Source organism: Trematomus bernacchii, unplaced genomic scaffold, assembly GCF_902827165.1.
Source record: "Trematomus bernacchii unplaced genomic scaffold, fTreBer1.1, whole genome shotgun sequence".
Taxonomy (NCBI): Eukaryota; Metazoa; Chordata; class Actinopteri; order Perciformes; family Nototheniidae; genus Trematomus; species Trematomus bernacchii.
Window position 1 is genome coordinate 442,142 of NW_022987617.1, and position 16,922 is coordinate 459,063.

The following is a 16,922-nucleotide window of genomic DNA, read 5'->3' on the forward strand; positions in this document are numbered from 1 at the left end:
GTGTGTGTGCTCAGGATGAGTTTCGTTGTGTCTCGCTGTATCGCCGACCCGGAAACCTGTCCGCTCCTCGCAGCAACGAGCCTCGCAACGTCCCGACCAATCAGAGCACACTGGGCTCACAGGGAGGGGGGGGCAGGAGCTCCAACAAGCCGTTTAGGACAGAGAGTGAATACACATACTTTACAGAGATGCTGTATGAGAAACCAATGTGATTTTGGAAAATTGCACAATTTAAATCTATTCTAGTAGAACTCAACAATGGAAATATGATCAGTAGAAATGGCCATGACATGGGACCTTTAAAAAAAAAATCTTGACCAATGACATATTTACAGTATAAGATGAAAGCTGCATTATGTTCACCAGTTTATAATGAATAATACAAAAATAACTGTTGAATTTAATGGCGCGTTTCCACTACACGGCCTCGCTCGGCCCCGCTCGGTATGGCTGGGCCTCGTTAGGACTGGCTCACTTTATGGCGCATTTCCATTACAGTTTAGGAACTGGGGCAGTATCTATAGTAACGCAGTGTAGGCGGAGCCGTGACGTGATCTTCAGAGAACCCCAGAAAAACAACACAGCCGTTAGCTGTTAGCACTCAGAGCTCACAGCTCCTCATATATGTTCAGAAACTAGACAAAAGTTAAACAAGTACAAACCACAGACTGCCTGTGTCATGGTGAATACAGTCGCTGCTTTATTTATGTCTGTATAGGCCGTTGTTGTGAGTGTGGACGGTCGGAGCATATACTGCGTTAGCTTAGCCAATCTCCATTTAGAACACACGCATTTTAAAAGGTTTTTCGCCTGCCGTCTGTCTGCAGACTTGACAAAGCATTAATTCATGGTTTTTACTAACCGGTATCAGTATGTTGTTACTTCGGCATCATTTTGAAACGTGTATTACAATTAAATCACGGTCAAATATGTCCATCTTGTTGTAGTTGTAGCCCCCTTGCCAGCGATGCTCTCTCTAGTTTAGCATACTCAGCCCGACTCAGCCTCGTTGTCTCTGGCCCTAGACCCGCGATTTTATGAGGCCAGAAAAACTGTGAATTAGGACCCGCCGGCCGGTACTAGGCCAAGTGGAAACGCAACCAAAGACGGGCCGCTGACGTCACAGCCCTCTTAAACCGTGCTCCGCGCTGTAGTGGAAACGCGCCATTATGGCGCGTTTTAAATTGCACAATTTAAATCTATTCTAGTAGACCTCAACAATGGAAATATGATCAGTAGAAATGGCCATGACATGGGACCTTTAAAAAAAAAAATCTTGACCAATGACATATTTACAGTATAAGATGAAAGCTGCATTATGTTCACCAGTTTATAATGAATAATACAAAAATAACTGTTGAATTTAAGATTATTTATGTATGTAAGGGGAAACAGTTTGCCATCACATGTTGCCTTTATTTGTTTCATTTAAGTACAATAAACTTTGTATGGACATCCCATTTATTTCCGTGCCAATAATCACTTAAAGTTCAACTCTCATATTAGCACCACAACTCGTGTTTATTGGTGAACACATGCAGGATCCAACATTAAAGAGGCCCTTTTATGCTTTTGGGGGTTTTCCCTTCCCTGCAGTGTGTTCTCGAGCTAAATGCTCTGCAGTCTGTTTTTCAGAACAGGTAAACATCCTTCTTGGAAATTATAACACTCCAACACTGAACAAACAATATAAAACTTTATGAAACATTACAATAACAGTGGGATTGTGAGACAGGTGAGATCACAAAAGCTGCAGGATGTCTCCGGTATACAAGCTTGAGTTCCTTGGCTCTTTTGCTGTAGTAAACCTAAAAGTTAGACTCGGTGAGACTCATCTTTGATGTAATGGATTTCAATGTACTATTATTGTATTCTACTGCGAAAAAGGAAACAGTTTTTCTAAATTCTTCAATAGCTGCAAATGAAATGAATGACTGTAAATATTCAGGGTTGCATTACACACCATAATGGCTGAACCTCAGATATTGTTCCCCAGTCTCCATATCACTGAGCCTCGATGCTGAAGTCCATCTTAATATCTCCTAAACTGGGTTTGAAGGTGAAGCTGTAAGACACAGAGGCTCTGCCATCACCTGAGCTCTCCCCCGGTGACCTGAAGAAATACACTCCCTGTTTCCTGTGGCGACTCCACTCACACTCACCCTGCAAGAAGGCACAGGAAACGTGTCAGAAAAGAACTGAAGATTGCTTTTTCATTTGACATTAAACACTGGAGTGAATTTACAGTCAAAGCCAGAGACGTTGAGGAAATATAGGCAGCTGAGCTATTTTCAACTAGGTTTTTTGTTTATTCTATTTCCTGAACTTTTCTTAAATTAAACCTCTAACCAAAATAAAAGATGTTGAAAAACGATAACGAAAATGTTAAGTTGTGAATTAAAAAAAGCAGGTCATGCTCTTTTGAATGAACATACCTTTGATATACCTTGCTTCAAGTACTCTCTTCTTGGCGAAGTTAAATAAACGAAATATTATAAATCTACCATCTATATTATCTATCTATCATTTACCATCTACAAAAGTCTATATATGTGAATAGAACAGCAGGCAGTAGCTCTATTTCCTCAACAACTATGGTCAAAGGGGCTTGCTACCTTTACATTTTTTGGTTACATTTTAGTTTGTGCAGTAAACAACTAGCAGATTCTTTTTTTTTTTTTTAAAGGATAGTTAGCTGTAGCTTCAATTTCCCTATTAGAGAGATGAAAATGATTGCAAAAGATAAGAAAATACAGCAAGAAAAACAAACTCAAGGTAAAGATGACCAATATGATGTGATACCTGCTCACTGACTGGTCCAATCAGACCTGCACTGACAGTGATGTCATCAGTTAGGTGATATTCCATCCACAGTGCAACACCATGGCAACGACCAATCCTGAAACAGACATTGAACAGCCTTAAAATCTGCAATGACAAAGTGTTGAGAGCAGTACACCGGACCTTTGTGTTGGACCTCAGAAAATGGAAGGTAGCTAGCTCCAGCTGCTAGCTCCAGCTGCTAGCTTCTAGCTGCTAGCTTCTAGCTGCTAGCTTCTCCTTCAAGTCTTATCTCTAGAGAGACTCTAGCCACTGCTTTTTAGTCTCTATCAATCTTTTCCCAATGGAGGAGAGTTGTTGAGATTCATAAAACAATTAGTCACATAAGCAACCAGTGAACAGAGTGAACAACTGAATGTTAATTACTGTGATTAATAAAGAGGCTTCTTCTCTAAGTAGGGAAACACCTCCAAATTCTCAAGTTTGGCTTCAAAGCAGTTCCACAGGAAAGGGAAGCTACTACTTTCTTTACACCCCATAATACCAAAAGAAGAAGTCACGTGAAATGTCAAGTAATATGGACATATTGCAAGCTTATTGAATAAGGCTTCAGTTTGTATTAAGGAGAATCGTATCGAGTCTGATCAGGATTTAGACAGGAGAAATAATACTGCTGTTTGTCCTTATCCCAAATTCAGTGAGCTTTAGAAGGGACACGTATGATAACAGTCAATATATGAATTATAATATCTATGGATCAGTTTACCCTAAATAAATGTTTGGTCACGGTAAACTCACAATCTACTTACAGGCAGGTATCATTTATATGTACTGTATACCCTAACACTTTGGGATATTGTCCTTGCTCTCAGTGATAGAAGAAAACTCAGTACCTTGTGAAGGGCAGTGATCCCTGACTGCTGATTGGCTGTTGAGGGACACACTGTGTGAAGTCAAAGGTCATGACGGCTGTGGGCGGGGTCAGAGCACGGCATGGATACTCCCACAGAGGGTGGGGCTCCGCCTCACGGGACTCACGAAAATCCAGAGATCGCTACAAGGACAGATGTGATTAAGTATATAAAAAAAACGAAAAAACACAGGGCAGTAACCTCAGACTCATTACAGGGCCCCTTCATTTCAGCTGAAGGTCCTGGACATATACATTTTCCTCACCAGTAATGAAAAAAATCATCATCAACGCAAACTGTATGTAGTAGGGCAGTGGTGGAATAAGTATTGGGATGCATACTCAAATCTTACTACAATATCCAATCCCATATTTATAGTGCTCATTCTCTACACCTTATCCTATAACACGCAGACATCTTGTGCAGGTGTCTACGAACAAACAGTAAATGAATGTAGTATCCATCTTCCCTCATGATTCTGTCTTCTGATTTAGACATTTCTTTCCCATTATGAAAACTTACACTTGATGGGAGATAACAATGGATGTAAAGACTGCTCACTAACAGAAATGAAATTATAATTTTACCTGCACCATTTCATCCATGGGTGTGACATCAAAGCCCTCACATGTTCCACACGGAGCTCGTATCCTCCACAAATCCTAAAAAACATAGAAAATACAAAACTAATTTAGCCTTTGTATAATTATATCATATTATATAATTTAGCCATTTAGCACTTTGTATTAAAGATCTTAAAAAATGATATTTCTTTCCATACGTCATTCAAATGAAAACAAAAAGGGGACCCTACATGTTAACTGCTGATAAAAAAGACAGCAAGATATGTATTTGACCAACACAAAACCTTAAGCCTTTTATATACAAAAACTACATTTACTTTTTTTATGCTTTGTTTTCGAATGTTACTGGTTGACAAGAACAGTTTGACAATATCTGGATCTGTGTCACCTGGAACTCTACAGCGGCCATGTGCAGAGTGGCGGAGCGGGGCAGGATGGCGGCGTCGGGGCGGAGCAGACCGGCCAGCGCTGTGCGACAGTACCAAAAGAACAGGGAGTGCCAGGGCAGGAGGCTGGTGCTGAAGTACGGCTCCCCCATCAGCACTGAGATCTGCAGGAGAGACGCGTCACACTCACTGCTCTGAGGGACACACTCCTGGCATGTGGTGAGATAGATAAAGGCACTTCCTTGCCCGAAAAATATCTTAATACATTCCTTTAATAAGATTTGTTTAGCTAAGTCCCATCTATTAATCTATACAAACAGCTCTTGGAAAAATGAAGAGACCAATTTTTCCGGAGCTGCTCAATAATATATTCGAACATTAGACTTTATTAAAAAAAAATATATTAGAAGTCATATCATTTTTTGAAGTGCAGACACGATTTTACTAGATTAGATATGTCCTAAGAGTCAGTAAAAAGTGCAGAGCTGGGAGAGTTGAGCAGAACTGTGAACACTCCTCCGGGACACATATTCATGTATAAAAGACGTACAAAAGTGCATTTAGCATGATAGGTCCCCTTTAAATGAAGTAAAGGAATCAAAGATCTGCTTTAAAAAGGTGATATTCATTTGTCAATTTGCAGATTTAGTTTGAACCAATAACAATTTATACAGATTTTAGTCTACTGTAAGTAAGATGGTTTAACCTGTTAAGCACCAAGCCTGTTTTTCATGTTTCAGGCTCGAAAATGACATGCCCAAAACAAATGACTACAACTTAACTTCTAAAAGGGTTATATGAATAATTTATTTTATCAAAGCAAGGTTACATCTGTGAGTTGGATGTAGAAGTGTCAGAATCAATATAGATGTTTTTTATTTTAAAGAAAATTCAGATTTTACATCGTAAAAAACTGTAAATTATAGTGTCTGTCCAAAAGTTCTTTTTTACAGATAGTGAAAACTACCCTTGGATGATGGTAAGGTAGACTAAAAGCTTTAGGAATCCAAAGTACAACATATAATAAGTACCCTGTATCAAGATTGATGCAAAACAAGTGACATTTGACCTTTTTAGAGAGGTTTAGCCAAAACCACCCCACCTCTGAGGTGATTTGGGTGAAAATGTTTTTTTTTCCATATCTCTGGCTTCCCTTGGTCGATTTTGATGGTTGACACCTCTTTCTGACCGTTAGAGCCAATAGAATCGAATGGGGAGTCCCCCACACACACACGTTGTGAAGAGAAGAGGTGGGGGCTTCGCGCATGTAATTTAGCATCAGAGTGGACCGATCTCTCGCTCTGACATTTGGAAACGAAAAAGCAGTTTTATTGCTTATGGATTATCAGAAATCATTTCAAAGAGGACACAGACACATTGGATTAACCTATGGATTAACTGCAGCATCGTTTTTTTATCGTTTTAATGCCATTGAAGACCAGTTTTGACCAAGCCATGTTAGCGTTTCTAGCTACCTAGCTCCACATGTTATGATGTACGCTTTCGTTTATAGCGTCGCAAATGTTTATCACTGAGTGTTGAGGTGGGCACCCCCAGATTCTGTGTCTCCAGTAGATGCAAAACGAGGGGTTGGCTGTGCATATAGGATAAGTAATAAGGGAGTTATGAGTGAGTTTAGGTGCAGTGATGGGTTACATTTTTTCGCTCGTGGCTAATTCAGAGGCTGAGTGTTAGCATTGTGGGGTTTTTTTGGAGAAAAAAAATTAAAAAGATCAGTTAGCTGAGTTTCTTCCCGTTACATGGATATAAAACATTCATAGTTTATTAAATATTAAGATTCCTTAGACGTTGTTTCCTGCAAATGACGCGTTTATCCGCCCGGTACCGGGGGGGGCGGTGCGTAACAGGTTAAAGGGGACCTATCATGCAAAATGCACTTTTGTACGTCTTTTATACATGAATATGTGTCCCCGGTGTTCCAGGGAACTCACCAAGTGTCAGAAAACACAACCCTCTCTCTTTTCCTCCATACCCAAATCTCTAAAAACGGGGCTGCAACGGATCTGATACAGACTGATACAGATTTGAAAATTCTCTGACGTCAGGAACGAGGAGCTCCGCCTATATGGCCAACTCTCCACCTATCAGAGGAATGAGAGGTTGCCGCTCATGCAAAGACAGGGCTGGAGGAGAGCAAAATAGAGCAAAATGAGGCATGGCAAAAATGCATGATCTGTTTGGTATTTTGAAAAAAAGACTTCACAGACATGTTTTATATAGGTATGGCCCTACAATATATTATTCAAATATAGCATGATAGGTCCACTTTAAATTATCACAAATGAATGTAATGTAATAAATCCCTAATAGGTGTGCGATCTCCTGTCTGCCATCAGGAGTTACATATGGTGAGGAGAAATGCCAAGCAATATTAGATTTTAAGCACAGTTTAAAGTATATTTATTAAGTTTATCGAGCCTATATGGAAATGCCTTCTCGTAAGATATGCGTCCAGAAGCCTCTGTATGTCCCAGTATTATTGCATCACAGTTATCAGATGGTTAAAGCATCATTTTGATTGATTATCACAGCCTGTGACTTGAATATAACGCTGTGTTTTACACTATGAATTATAAAAACATTATTTAATAATGAATAAAGAAAGAAATGGACATTACTAAAGGCTAGTTCCTGTACCTGTTCCCCTCCTAGATCCTTGCTGCTCAGCTGCTCAGGTCTGATCTCCAGCAGCTCCACAGCTCCTTTCATCGAGTTGGCCTCCAACACCTGTATGTAGCATCAACACTCCTGAAACTGAGGATCCTGAACACAAAGCTCCAGAGGCAAAGTGTAAAAACATCAAGGCTCATCTGTGTGTTCTCATAGAGAGAGCACTGGAGTAAAGTTTCTTATTTACCTGCTCAATGACCTGTTCGGACATTCTGGAGTTTTCCAAACCGTAGACCTAAGAAAAAGAGGCAGGGATTAAAAAGACAGTTCACTACCAGTCTGAGTATGGCATTTGGATTGTGAAGGTGTAGTATGTGCCCACATGTTCAAAGAGGAGTACCTTCTTGGCTCCCAGCACGTGAGCAAACACTGGCAGCAGACTTCCATCGCTGACGCCGAGACACACGCTGTCCTCCCTCAGAACCTGCAGGGAACACAGCAGCTCCTCAGACAATGCATTCACTCATGCACAGTTGACTTTCATGTGGGGCGTCACTTACGCTGCGCAGAGCGCTGACGTAGCTCTCTGTGCGCCGTCTGTCATTGAGTTCACCGAAACGCGCTCTGTTCCAAACCAGGTGAGCCTGACAGGTGCAGCAGGGCCGAGAGGGGGCAGCCTCGCTCTGTGAGCCCTGCTGGCTGAGGACACCAACACACACCATTAGTTACTCCTTTCCATGGGAGATAGTGGGAAATAATTTCTTGACATCATGACATCATATATACGTGAATGATTAGGTTAAATAATTGCTGACAACTTTATATAGTAAAATATTTACTTTTATTATACTGTATACTGTACATTCTGTGTAAGACTGGGAATGTACAAGCAGAGAACAGATGGTTTAACCATCAAGTGGAATGCAGTTAATGGCTTTGGTAGAAGCTAAGCTAGATTGAAATTAGTATGTATCCTGTGTGTCTCTGTGAGCTTATTAGTAACTTCAAAATGTCCTGAAGCCAAAAGAAAAATAGTGAGAGGAGCCCTAGCAGACATCATGACAGATGGAGTGAGAATTAGTGTTTATAAAAGGATTTTTTGTCTTTTACTTCAGCTACTCAGATGATCAATCTCATTTTTGAGTTAAATCTGTTTCATTGTATGTGTCGGTTATGAATATGAAACCATCTTGCCCAGTTGAATATTTATTTATTTAATAAGGTAATCAGGGAACAGTTGTCCTCGAGATGAGTGGTTGTGACGACGAGCGCTTGTCACTGGGTGTGCATAAAAAGTGTTGCAGTTTATGTTGCACTATTCAGACCTGCAGGAGACGGTCAAACAGTATTTCTAAACAAACAAACAATATGTTGTCTGTGAGCTGTTACCTGGGAGACTGTAAGCTGTACCACAGACTGTAGTCGTCATGGCAGACGGTCAGGCGCAGCTCCTCTCCGTCTGACACGCTGCTCTCGACAGGCAGGAAGTACACACTCTGCATCCAGTGGTCCCTCCACTGAAACACCACACAGAGATCAGCAGGGGGGGGGTCAGGAGAAAGCATGACTCAGAGCAACATAACATGTCCTAAACTCACCGGAGCCGTCTTTGGTTGTTTGTATGTCCAGCTGGGGGCCATGGTGCACACAATGCTTCCACTGGGATCCATGTCCAGGTCCCACCAGGACAGGACCACCTGGGCCCGCCCCCCAGCCTGAGCCACAAACTGAGAGCTGTGGGACTGGTAGGCGCTGCTGACTGGTTTACTGAAGTCCACACTGAGAGAGGGGCAGAGGGGAGAGGAGCAGGGTGTGAAACACTGATTTTAAGAGAACTAAATTGCAGAACAATTTTCTTACTTTCATACCTGAACATGGTGCAGAGAGGACCGAGCGGGGTGAAGCTGTGGGGGGGCACCTGGCTCAGTTGGATGTCGCATACTGCATGAGCTCCAGCACAGGGGCCCCCAGTAGGCAGCGGGACCAGGCGGGTCCCCTCCACCTCCACCGGCTGCAGCTGAGCCCAGCTCCATAGCAGCTCGGACTCCACTAGCTGGGCGTAGACGGTGGCCCGGTGCGGGACCGCCTCACAACCCTCCTGCAGGGGGTGGGGGGCACATGATGACACACAACTGACCACCAGCCAGATCACACATTTCACACATGGTCTGCACCTTGTTTTTGACTACATTTAACAGACTTTTTTTGGTATTAACCAAATTCATAAAGTTCTGACTGATGTTCAACCAACAGATTCATGTCACATCATGCAAATGTATTCACTTATTGAAAATAGTAATTCAGCCAGGATCGTTTCCCTGTCCCCTCACAAAGAACACAGAGTTGAACTCACTCTATTTTCCCTCCCGGCTCCCTCAAAGTCATGTTGGCGACAAATACCACAAAAACGATGTATTAATCTTGTATTGTGCTTAATTTTATCATAATACATGGAATTGTCAGCTATTTTGTAAATGTTTTTAGATTATTTTTAGGGCCACCAGTGCCTATTCGAAAGACAGAGTTGAAAGAGGTAAACAGGGGGATGACACATGTAAAAGGTCCCATGGCCGGATTCGACCCTGGGTCCTCATAGTGGGGAAAGAACCCCAGTATATCAGCTGCTATCGCTATCAGGTGAGCTATACGGAGGCCCAAATTGCCAGTTTTTAAACCAAGCCAAAGGAAAAAGGTTGGTTGCAAACAGTAAGGTTTGTTTTTAGCCAAGCCAGTAGAAGGAAAATGCATTTTGCAACCGAATGAGTTATTGATCCCCTGCAGACACTACCAACTGCTTCACAGGAGTCAGTAGTCAGCACTCGATGACAATATAAAACAGTGAGTGAGATGTGTTTTTCATAACATTTGAATCAAGTCGACCTCGGAGGGACCTTAAGCATACAGTCCAGTAAAATGCTGCATAAGCTGGGGACAGACAGACAGACACAGATACAAACATGCCAGGCTGAGATAATAAATGAAACACATACACACACCTGGACCAGATTTTGGTGAGCATGGGCGTAGCTGGGCAGCGCTCCTTCACCGATCAGCTCTGTATCAAACAGTTCTGTGATCAGAACATTGGCCTTCATTTGCATATCTCCATCTGTAATAAATGACAACACGTCATCAACACAGACAAAGCAAAAAACATCTCTTCACCTCTCTTCCCAGAGAATCAGATTTTGTATCGTATAAATGACAGATGCATGTAACTCCCAGCAGTCAAAGGGACATCAGTATTCATGCAGCTGTGTGTGTGTCTGACCTGGCCCCACAGTGACGTCAGTGGAGTGTTTGTTAATGATCTTGATCTTTTCAGAGAAGCCGTTCTTCTTCACGATGCTCTGTGCTGCCTCTGCCATCGGTTTGAAAACCTGCAGATACAGAGGAAACAGAAGATGAGACAGAGACATGACAACTGTAGCAGTGTGTCTAATTATATTATAAGGTAAAACTGCAAGTGAATTAATTGTGTCTGCTAAAACTTCTAAAACCATGATTGAGTTACTGATTGAGTTACTGAATATGTAACAGTAACAAGATGTGAACTGTTTCTTAGTATACATTAAAAACCAACTTTACACAACATAAGAATCTTGGTTTTGCTGTTTTACAGATGACCTCAAGACCCCATGACATCACTGTTGGGATAGCGTTTAGCCTGGTTTTAAGTTACTTAAAACATGTACTTTTACATATTCCCTTTTCATCATTTACACATTTTTTTGTAGAGACAACACATGGGGAGAAATGGGGGGATACAAATTGCCCCTGGTCATGTACTATCTCTACCTCCACAGCAAAGCAGAAGTCAGCTCCTGCAGTGAGAGCCATCATGGACAGCAGGCCTGTTCCTGTCCCGATGTCCAGGACGATGACCTTCTCACCCCGCGCCTTCACTCTGCCTACAGCCGCCCGGATGCCCTGGTAGTACTTCAGATTCTGAAGGAACAAAGTACATCAGCTGCCTTGTCAGTGTCACACTGAAGAAGAGCAGGTGCTCTGAAGACCAATTCAACAGAGCAAGTGTGGTGAATACATTGAAATGAAGGTTAACACTCACCCTGTCATGGTCATGAAGCATATCAGCGTAACAGGACCTGAAAATAAAACATCACAAGTTGATCCAGATGGAAACAGATTCAGATGGACCAGGGTTGCATTTATTGGTGCTACTGTTTCAGTAACTTGAAGAAAATCTCATCAAGCAATACTTTACTGTAGATGAAACATTTTTAAAAAGGGTCAACGTCTGATAACTCCTGATTTGTGCTTGTGTTCTTTGGGAAAGTTCAGTTTGTGATGTTTTGATTTGGAAAAACATCCTACATATTGTGATATATTGCTCTTTAATAACTTGTCAGTGATATGTTACTATCCATGTGTACATCAGCCATGACCAACAAAAAATGTCAGCTAAAAAAAAAAAGTGTTATTTTAGAGCTGTAAATGAATGCAATTAATTCTGCTCACAATGTTTTTTCATGTAAATATCTAAATAAAAACACCACTATCATTGATCATTAGAATGATCAAATTGTGTACTCATTTGTCATCGTTGATGCTAATGATGCTACAGTGCAGATATCAACGTAATTACATGAAAACACACATGATCTACACAGACAGACAGGTATGTATGTATACGAGTAGTATTGAGTTATAGACTATGAGGACGCAGCATTTCAAAATAAAGTAGGAATGCTTGTTTCTTGCAATTCGTACACTTTACCTGCACCATTATGTCACTTGCACTATTGTACAACACTCTTTTGCTTCCGAATTTAACTTGTGTTAAGTATATTGTATGTTGAGGAGCCTGTGATTTAATATGTTTCTTGCCATTAACTACTAGGCTATCCCTCATATTATGTGCAGGGTTTCCCACACATACACTTTACTTGGGCGGGCCGCCCAGGTATATTAACGACCACCCAAGTATATTTCGCGACCCTTTTTTTTTTTCTTTTCGTCCGCGACCACTGTCATACAGATCATAAATCAAAGCCCTTGATTGGTCTCTGTGTGTCATTCAAGCTCGGGATAACCTCAGCTCAGGTGAGGTAAAGGACTCTCTGAGTGTTTAGATCAGGGGTGGGGAACCTCCGGCCTCCGGGCCGTATACGGAACGCGAGACCATTTGGTACGGCCCTCGAGGTAATTTATAAACACACACAAAAAAGAAAAAAATGTAAGAAATCTAGACCGCAAAATAATTAAACAAGCGAGTGCCTGTTTTTCCTGGCCAAGGTCAGGGTCCTTGAACACAACACGAGCCTAACGTGTCATCACATGGTATATGTCTCGTCAGACAAGGGTGTAGTTCTGCCGGAGAGCACCAGAACGCCGCTCCGGGCCGGTGTTGTGTCAAATTATGCACCCCCGTCGTGAAATGCACCCCCTGGCCTGCCGTAAAAAGCACCCCCCACAAAAAGATGCTTCTATTAATCCCACCCTCATGCACTTTGGAGGGTATAGTTGTTGGACTAGTACCAATAAATGGAGCAAGTTTCATGTATGTGACACGTTTATTGTCAGAGAGAGCAAGGGGTGCATATCGTGGCAACCAGGCTGTTCATAAAAAGCACCCCCCAAAATAAAATGTTTCTATTAATCCCACCCTCAAGCACTTGATGTAAAAATAAACAATACATTGTAAAGCACAAGTATACAGACAGGACGTCACAATTAAATAAAAACATATATTAAATAAAAAAATAACTGAAAAATAAGTGACGAATTAATGCAAAATCCAGGATTCGACAACCCAACCATCAAAAAAAGACAACATAGAATAGCGGACTATACGTTCAAATGCGCGTTCCCATGTCAAGGGGTGCATTTCACGAAGGGGGTGCATAATTTGACACAACACCGGGACTTCACAAATTGCAGTGCCCATAAGGAGCCGCAGTTTCTGCGTGGCTGTGTCTTTAGTTGAAAGCCCAGTGGCGATCTGTTCATCCGTCATACTGATCATACAGTCAATAACTTTGTTGTTATTAGCATCTGGTTAGCTAGCTATGCTAACGAATATAAGAAGCTTTTTCTACAACCAGTGAGGTTAAGGCACATCTTTATATGATCATTATAGTTATAAAAAAAGAAGAGAATAAAGGAAAAACTGGTATAAAATACTATATGACAGTAAAAAAAAAGTAAACACCAGTATGATTTTGGTGACGTTGTGACTATCCTGGACAAAGCAATCGCGGGGGTTCCAAATCCGGCAGCCACAACTCCTTCTCTGCCGGATATGGAAGCCCCTCTTTAGTTTTTTACCTGCTGGGCCCAGAGTAAAATGCTTTTGTGAGCACAAACTAGAGGGGAACAGCAAACACCAGTGTGATTTTGGTGACTGTCCTGGACAAAGTTGTAAGGGGGGTGCCATATCTGGCAGGAGAAATACCTGCTCTGCTGAACATGTTATGTAGAGAACAGTGCAGATCTTCCCTATTGACACCAGGATTAACCTAGTCTAAAATAAGGAACATTAATAGTGTGATATAGGCACAGATATAAGATCAATAATACACTTTATTTTAGGGCACCTTTCAAAACATTCAATGTCACCTTAAAATAAAATACAAAATAAAATATGAGTGGCATTACAATACAAACATGTGTTGAGTAGGAAACCACAGAGGAAAATTACACTCAAAGGAGCAATTAAAGCGAGTGAAGCCAGTTTGAACAAATTATCTTTTAGGCTTGATTGAAAATAACACAGTGTCTGACATTATCATTATGTTATATCATCAGTGGCGACTGGTCATTAGGGGCAGGTGGGGCACAGCCCCACCTAGTGTCAGCAGAAAGTATTACAAATAATGATTACAAAAATGCAAAAAAATAAATAAAAAAATATATAAAATATATTTTAAGATCATGTTTAATCATCTGATTCGTCTGTACATTGCTGTTTTAGTCTGTGTTCTTCTAATTAGTGTGTCTACAGTCACAGTGTGTGCCTATTGAGCTGTTTAGAGCCATGTGGGACAAAACCTGATTATGCCCCTTCCTCTCGCTGTGAAGTGAACGTGACTGTAAAAACTTCACTGCGCATGCTCAGAGTATTTTGTAATGAAATGTGTGTGGCAAAAAAATAATGACCAGAGGGGCATGGAGCTACCATCCCCACCATACGTCATCTCAAATCATTCAGAGCTGATTGGCTGTAAGTACGTGTGCCGCGAAAAGTGTGGTGTGTGAAGAGGAGACGAGAGAGCTGCAGTGACGCGTCCTAAAACCAGGAAGTAAGCACAAAAAAGCAATGAGATTTCTCCAGAGGATTTTAGAAAATAGCTCGAAATAAGATCTGTGGGAAACGTACCTGTTAGATAAATGCACGTTTTGATTAGCCGGATAACATCCACATGTCTACCCTACTTATATAATTTTTTTATCATAAATCTATGGATTAGATTTATGATAGACTTTTGAAACTACAAGAACATAAGGAGGACTTTTACAAAAAAGTAATAGAAATGTTTGTCCAGAAGGATAGGCAAATGGACTTCATCTTCAAGTCAAGGTAAGACCGCCATTTTATTGAAAATGGGATCTTACTAAGAGAGAACAATTCAATATTTAAATGATAAAATGACATTTTTTGGGTATCCTTTTGTTGAACTGTCTGTTTAAAATTAATCGAAGCATCAGACAAAAAAAGCTTTTGAAAATAATATTATATTTTGGTTTAGGTCAAAATATAATATTTGTAAACCTGAAGAGTCAGTGCCAGTGCCTCACCAGCCATGAACCTCACTGCACGTCACTGCAGAAGCTTATATATAGACATCTAAGTTTTTTGTGCCCCACCACTTTTGTACATATAAAAACGCCACTGTATATCATTATGTTATATCATTATTGTTATATCATTGCTTACTATTCATGGTTATCAAGTATCAGACACTTAAACAACAGAGAAGGTTTTAAGAAATAGGACTATAACCTACTGACAAATGACATCTTATCATTTCATTGTCTGTTCTGTAGGAAGGAGGAACATAACAGAGTGGGACTTCACTTAAAAACGGAAGTTTGTTCCAATACGAAGATTGTGTCCTTAAAACGAGCCACCTCGCAATTGTATGCACATTATTTATTCAGCCGTTTGCTGTTTAATCTGATGGGAAATATATCATTCAAAAGAGAGAAAAAGCTTAGAAAACTAGGCAAACGCTCAATACAGGAGATGACGTCACCTTTGCGCGTCCCCGCGAACAGGGCTTCAATCTACGGCAAGCCTTCAACCTACGGCACAACACCGGTGTTGAATGTACAGAATCAATACTGTTTTCTCCTCAGCACACCATAAAACACATTTAACTGCTCCCATGATTTGAAGTGTTTGCAGAGCTCCTAAATAATTCCAAGTACTATATTACATACTTGTATTATCTCTGAGCTGTGCAGCATCTCTCTCTGTGTTATGCTAACTCGTAGCTACCTGGCTATCTCCTGGTGGTAGTCGTACTCCTCGCTCTCCTCCACCCAGTCTAGGGCTCCGGTGGTGGGGTTGGCTCTGCCACAGAAGGTCTTCATCTCTGCCTCAACTGCTATAACACTCGGGTGAAATGTACGCCTGAATAAAACCTGTTTTACAACACTACTCTACACAAATCTAAAAAGTAAACTGATTTACAGAAACAGCGTTGCCCCCATGGAGGCGGCCATCTTTCTCAGCGACGTCACACTCTTGCGGTCACGTGACTGGCCTCTTTTTTTGGCTTTATTAACAGGAAATAAAGTAAATACTGAGAGTAGCATGTTCTTATTATACATCCATGGTAGCATGTTCCTGCAATTCCGGAGGCTGCAGCTGGGTGTTATTGGCAGCTTTTTTGATTCTCGTGTTGCTAATAAAGCCTGTATGGATCAACTCTCCTCTATTTTCTTCCCCAGACCCTCGGTTCTTCCACACTGGCGCCTGGTTACGGGTCACTGTGCGACTCAAGCTGGGTGAGTACCATGAATTGATGCCTCGGATATGAGTGTCGGCCTGATTCTTCGGGGCACTCTACAGCTCAATGCTGATATGGATTGGAGTCGGAGCCCCCCTTCTCCCGGTAAATTGAATTTACCCAGTGGTGTTGAACGCAGAAGGAGCCTCCCATCCCAAAAAAAAGCGTACCTTTCAATAGATTTGAATCGATTTCAATCTGCTTGTGTCTCCACAGGCTTGACTGATTGACGTCCATTTCAAGATGCTGACCGAATGCCCGCTGTGTCGCATGCAATACCGCGCTCTCCAGAGGCACTTGGTGGTCAGGCACCTAGTCCTCAATAAAGATGAACGCAACATTCTCCTACGCATGTCCAATGGAAGAATTAACATTCGCTTGGAGCCCTGCTCTGTTGTTGGTTGTTCATACCATGGCACCAGGCTGGACCGGCATATCGATTGTGCTCACCCGGAGCTCAGCCAAAAAGAAGCAGACTTGGTACTGCAAGAACTGAAACGCAAGACGGGGCTTAAAATGCTGAAGGAGCTCCGGGAGATAGACCCCCCAGTACAAATGATAATGACACTGGATGTCGAAGATGGTGCTCATGATGAACACCCAGACTCCTTTTCCGGGGAAGTTGGCCTCGAAGCCGATGAACACAGACTGTTA

The 16,922-nt window shown here is 41.6% G+C and overlaps 1 protein-coding gene across 3 annotated transcripts; it reads right to left on the reverse strand.

The window, feature by feature from the left end:
* Positions 1–1,357: 1,357 nt before the first annotated feature.
* prmt7 (protein arginine methyltransferase 7) lies at positions 1,358–15,986 on the reverse strand. 3 transcript variants are annotated; one of them, XM_034132682.1, is made up of 18 exons: positions 15,755–15,986; positions 11,363–11,399; positions 11,092–11,241; positions 10,565–10,673; positions 10,290–10,402; positions 9,162–9,391; positions 8,892–9,072; positions 8,683–8,810; positions 7,854–7,992; positions 7,694–7,777; positions 7,541–7,588; positions 7,321–7,410; positions 4,665–4,826; positions 4,280–4,354; positions 3,675–3,835; positions 2,803–2,899; positions 1,964–2,163; positions 1,358–1,808 (listed from the first exon to the last, which is right to left on the reverse strand). In XM_034132682.1, exons 1-17 carry the CDS (start codon positions 15,847–15,849, stop codon positions 2,005–2,007), a joined length of 2,058 nt encoding a protein of 685 aa, XP_033988573.1. In that variant the 5' UTR covers positions 15,850–15,986; the 3' UTR covers positions 1,358–1,808; positions 1,964–2,004. The 3 variants fall into 3 exon arrangements, with proteins under 3 accessions (XP_033988573.1, XP_033988572.1, XP_033988574.1); XM_034132681.1 differs by having other exon boundaries at positions 1,358–2,163; XM_034132683.1 differs by having other exon boundaries at positions 1,358–2,163; positions 11,092–11,263; positions 15,755–15,861.
* Between the last annotated feature and the right edge of the window lie 936 nt (positions 15,987–16,922).

What these genes read in the sequence shown, in the direction of transcription:
- prmt7 (XM_034132682.1), bottom strand. Translation starts at nt 15,849, where the DNA reads ATGAAGACCTTCTGTGGCAGAGCCAACCCCACCACCGGAGCCCTAGAC. An exon ending in AGGATCTAGGAGGGGAACAG is followed by an intron (nt 4,827 to 7,320) that starts GTACAGGAACTA and finishes TCTCTCCTGCAG; the next exon opens with ATCTCAGTGCTGATGGGGGA. An exon ending in TTGGACCAGTCAGTGAGCAG is followed by an intron (nt 2,164 to 2,802) that starts GTATCACATCAT and finishes GCCTTCTTGCAG; the next exon opens with GGTGAGTGTGAGTGGAGTCG.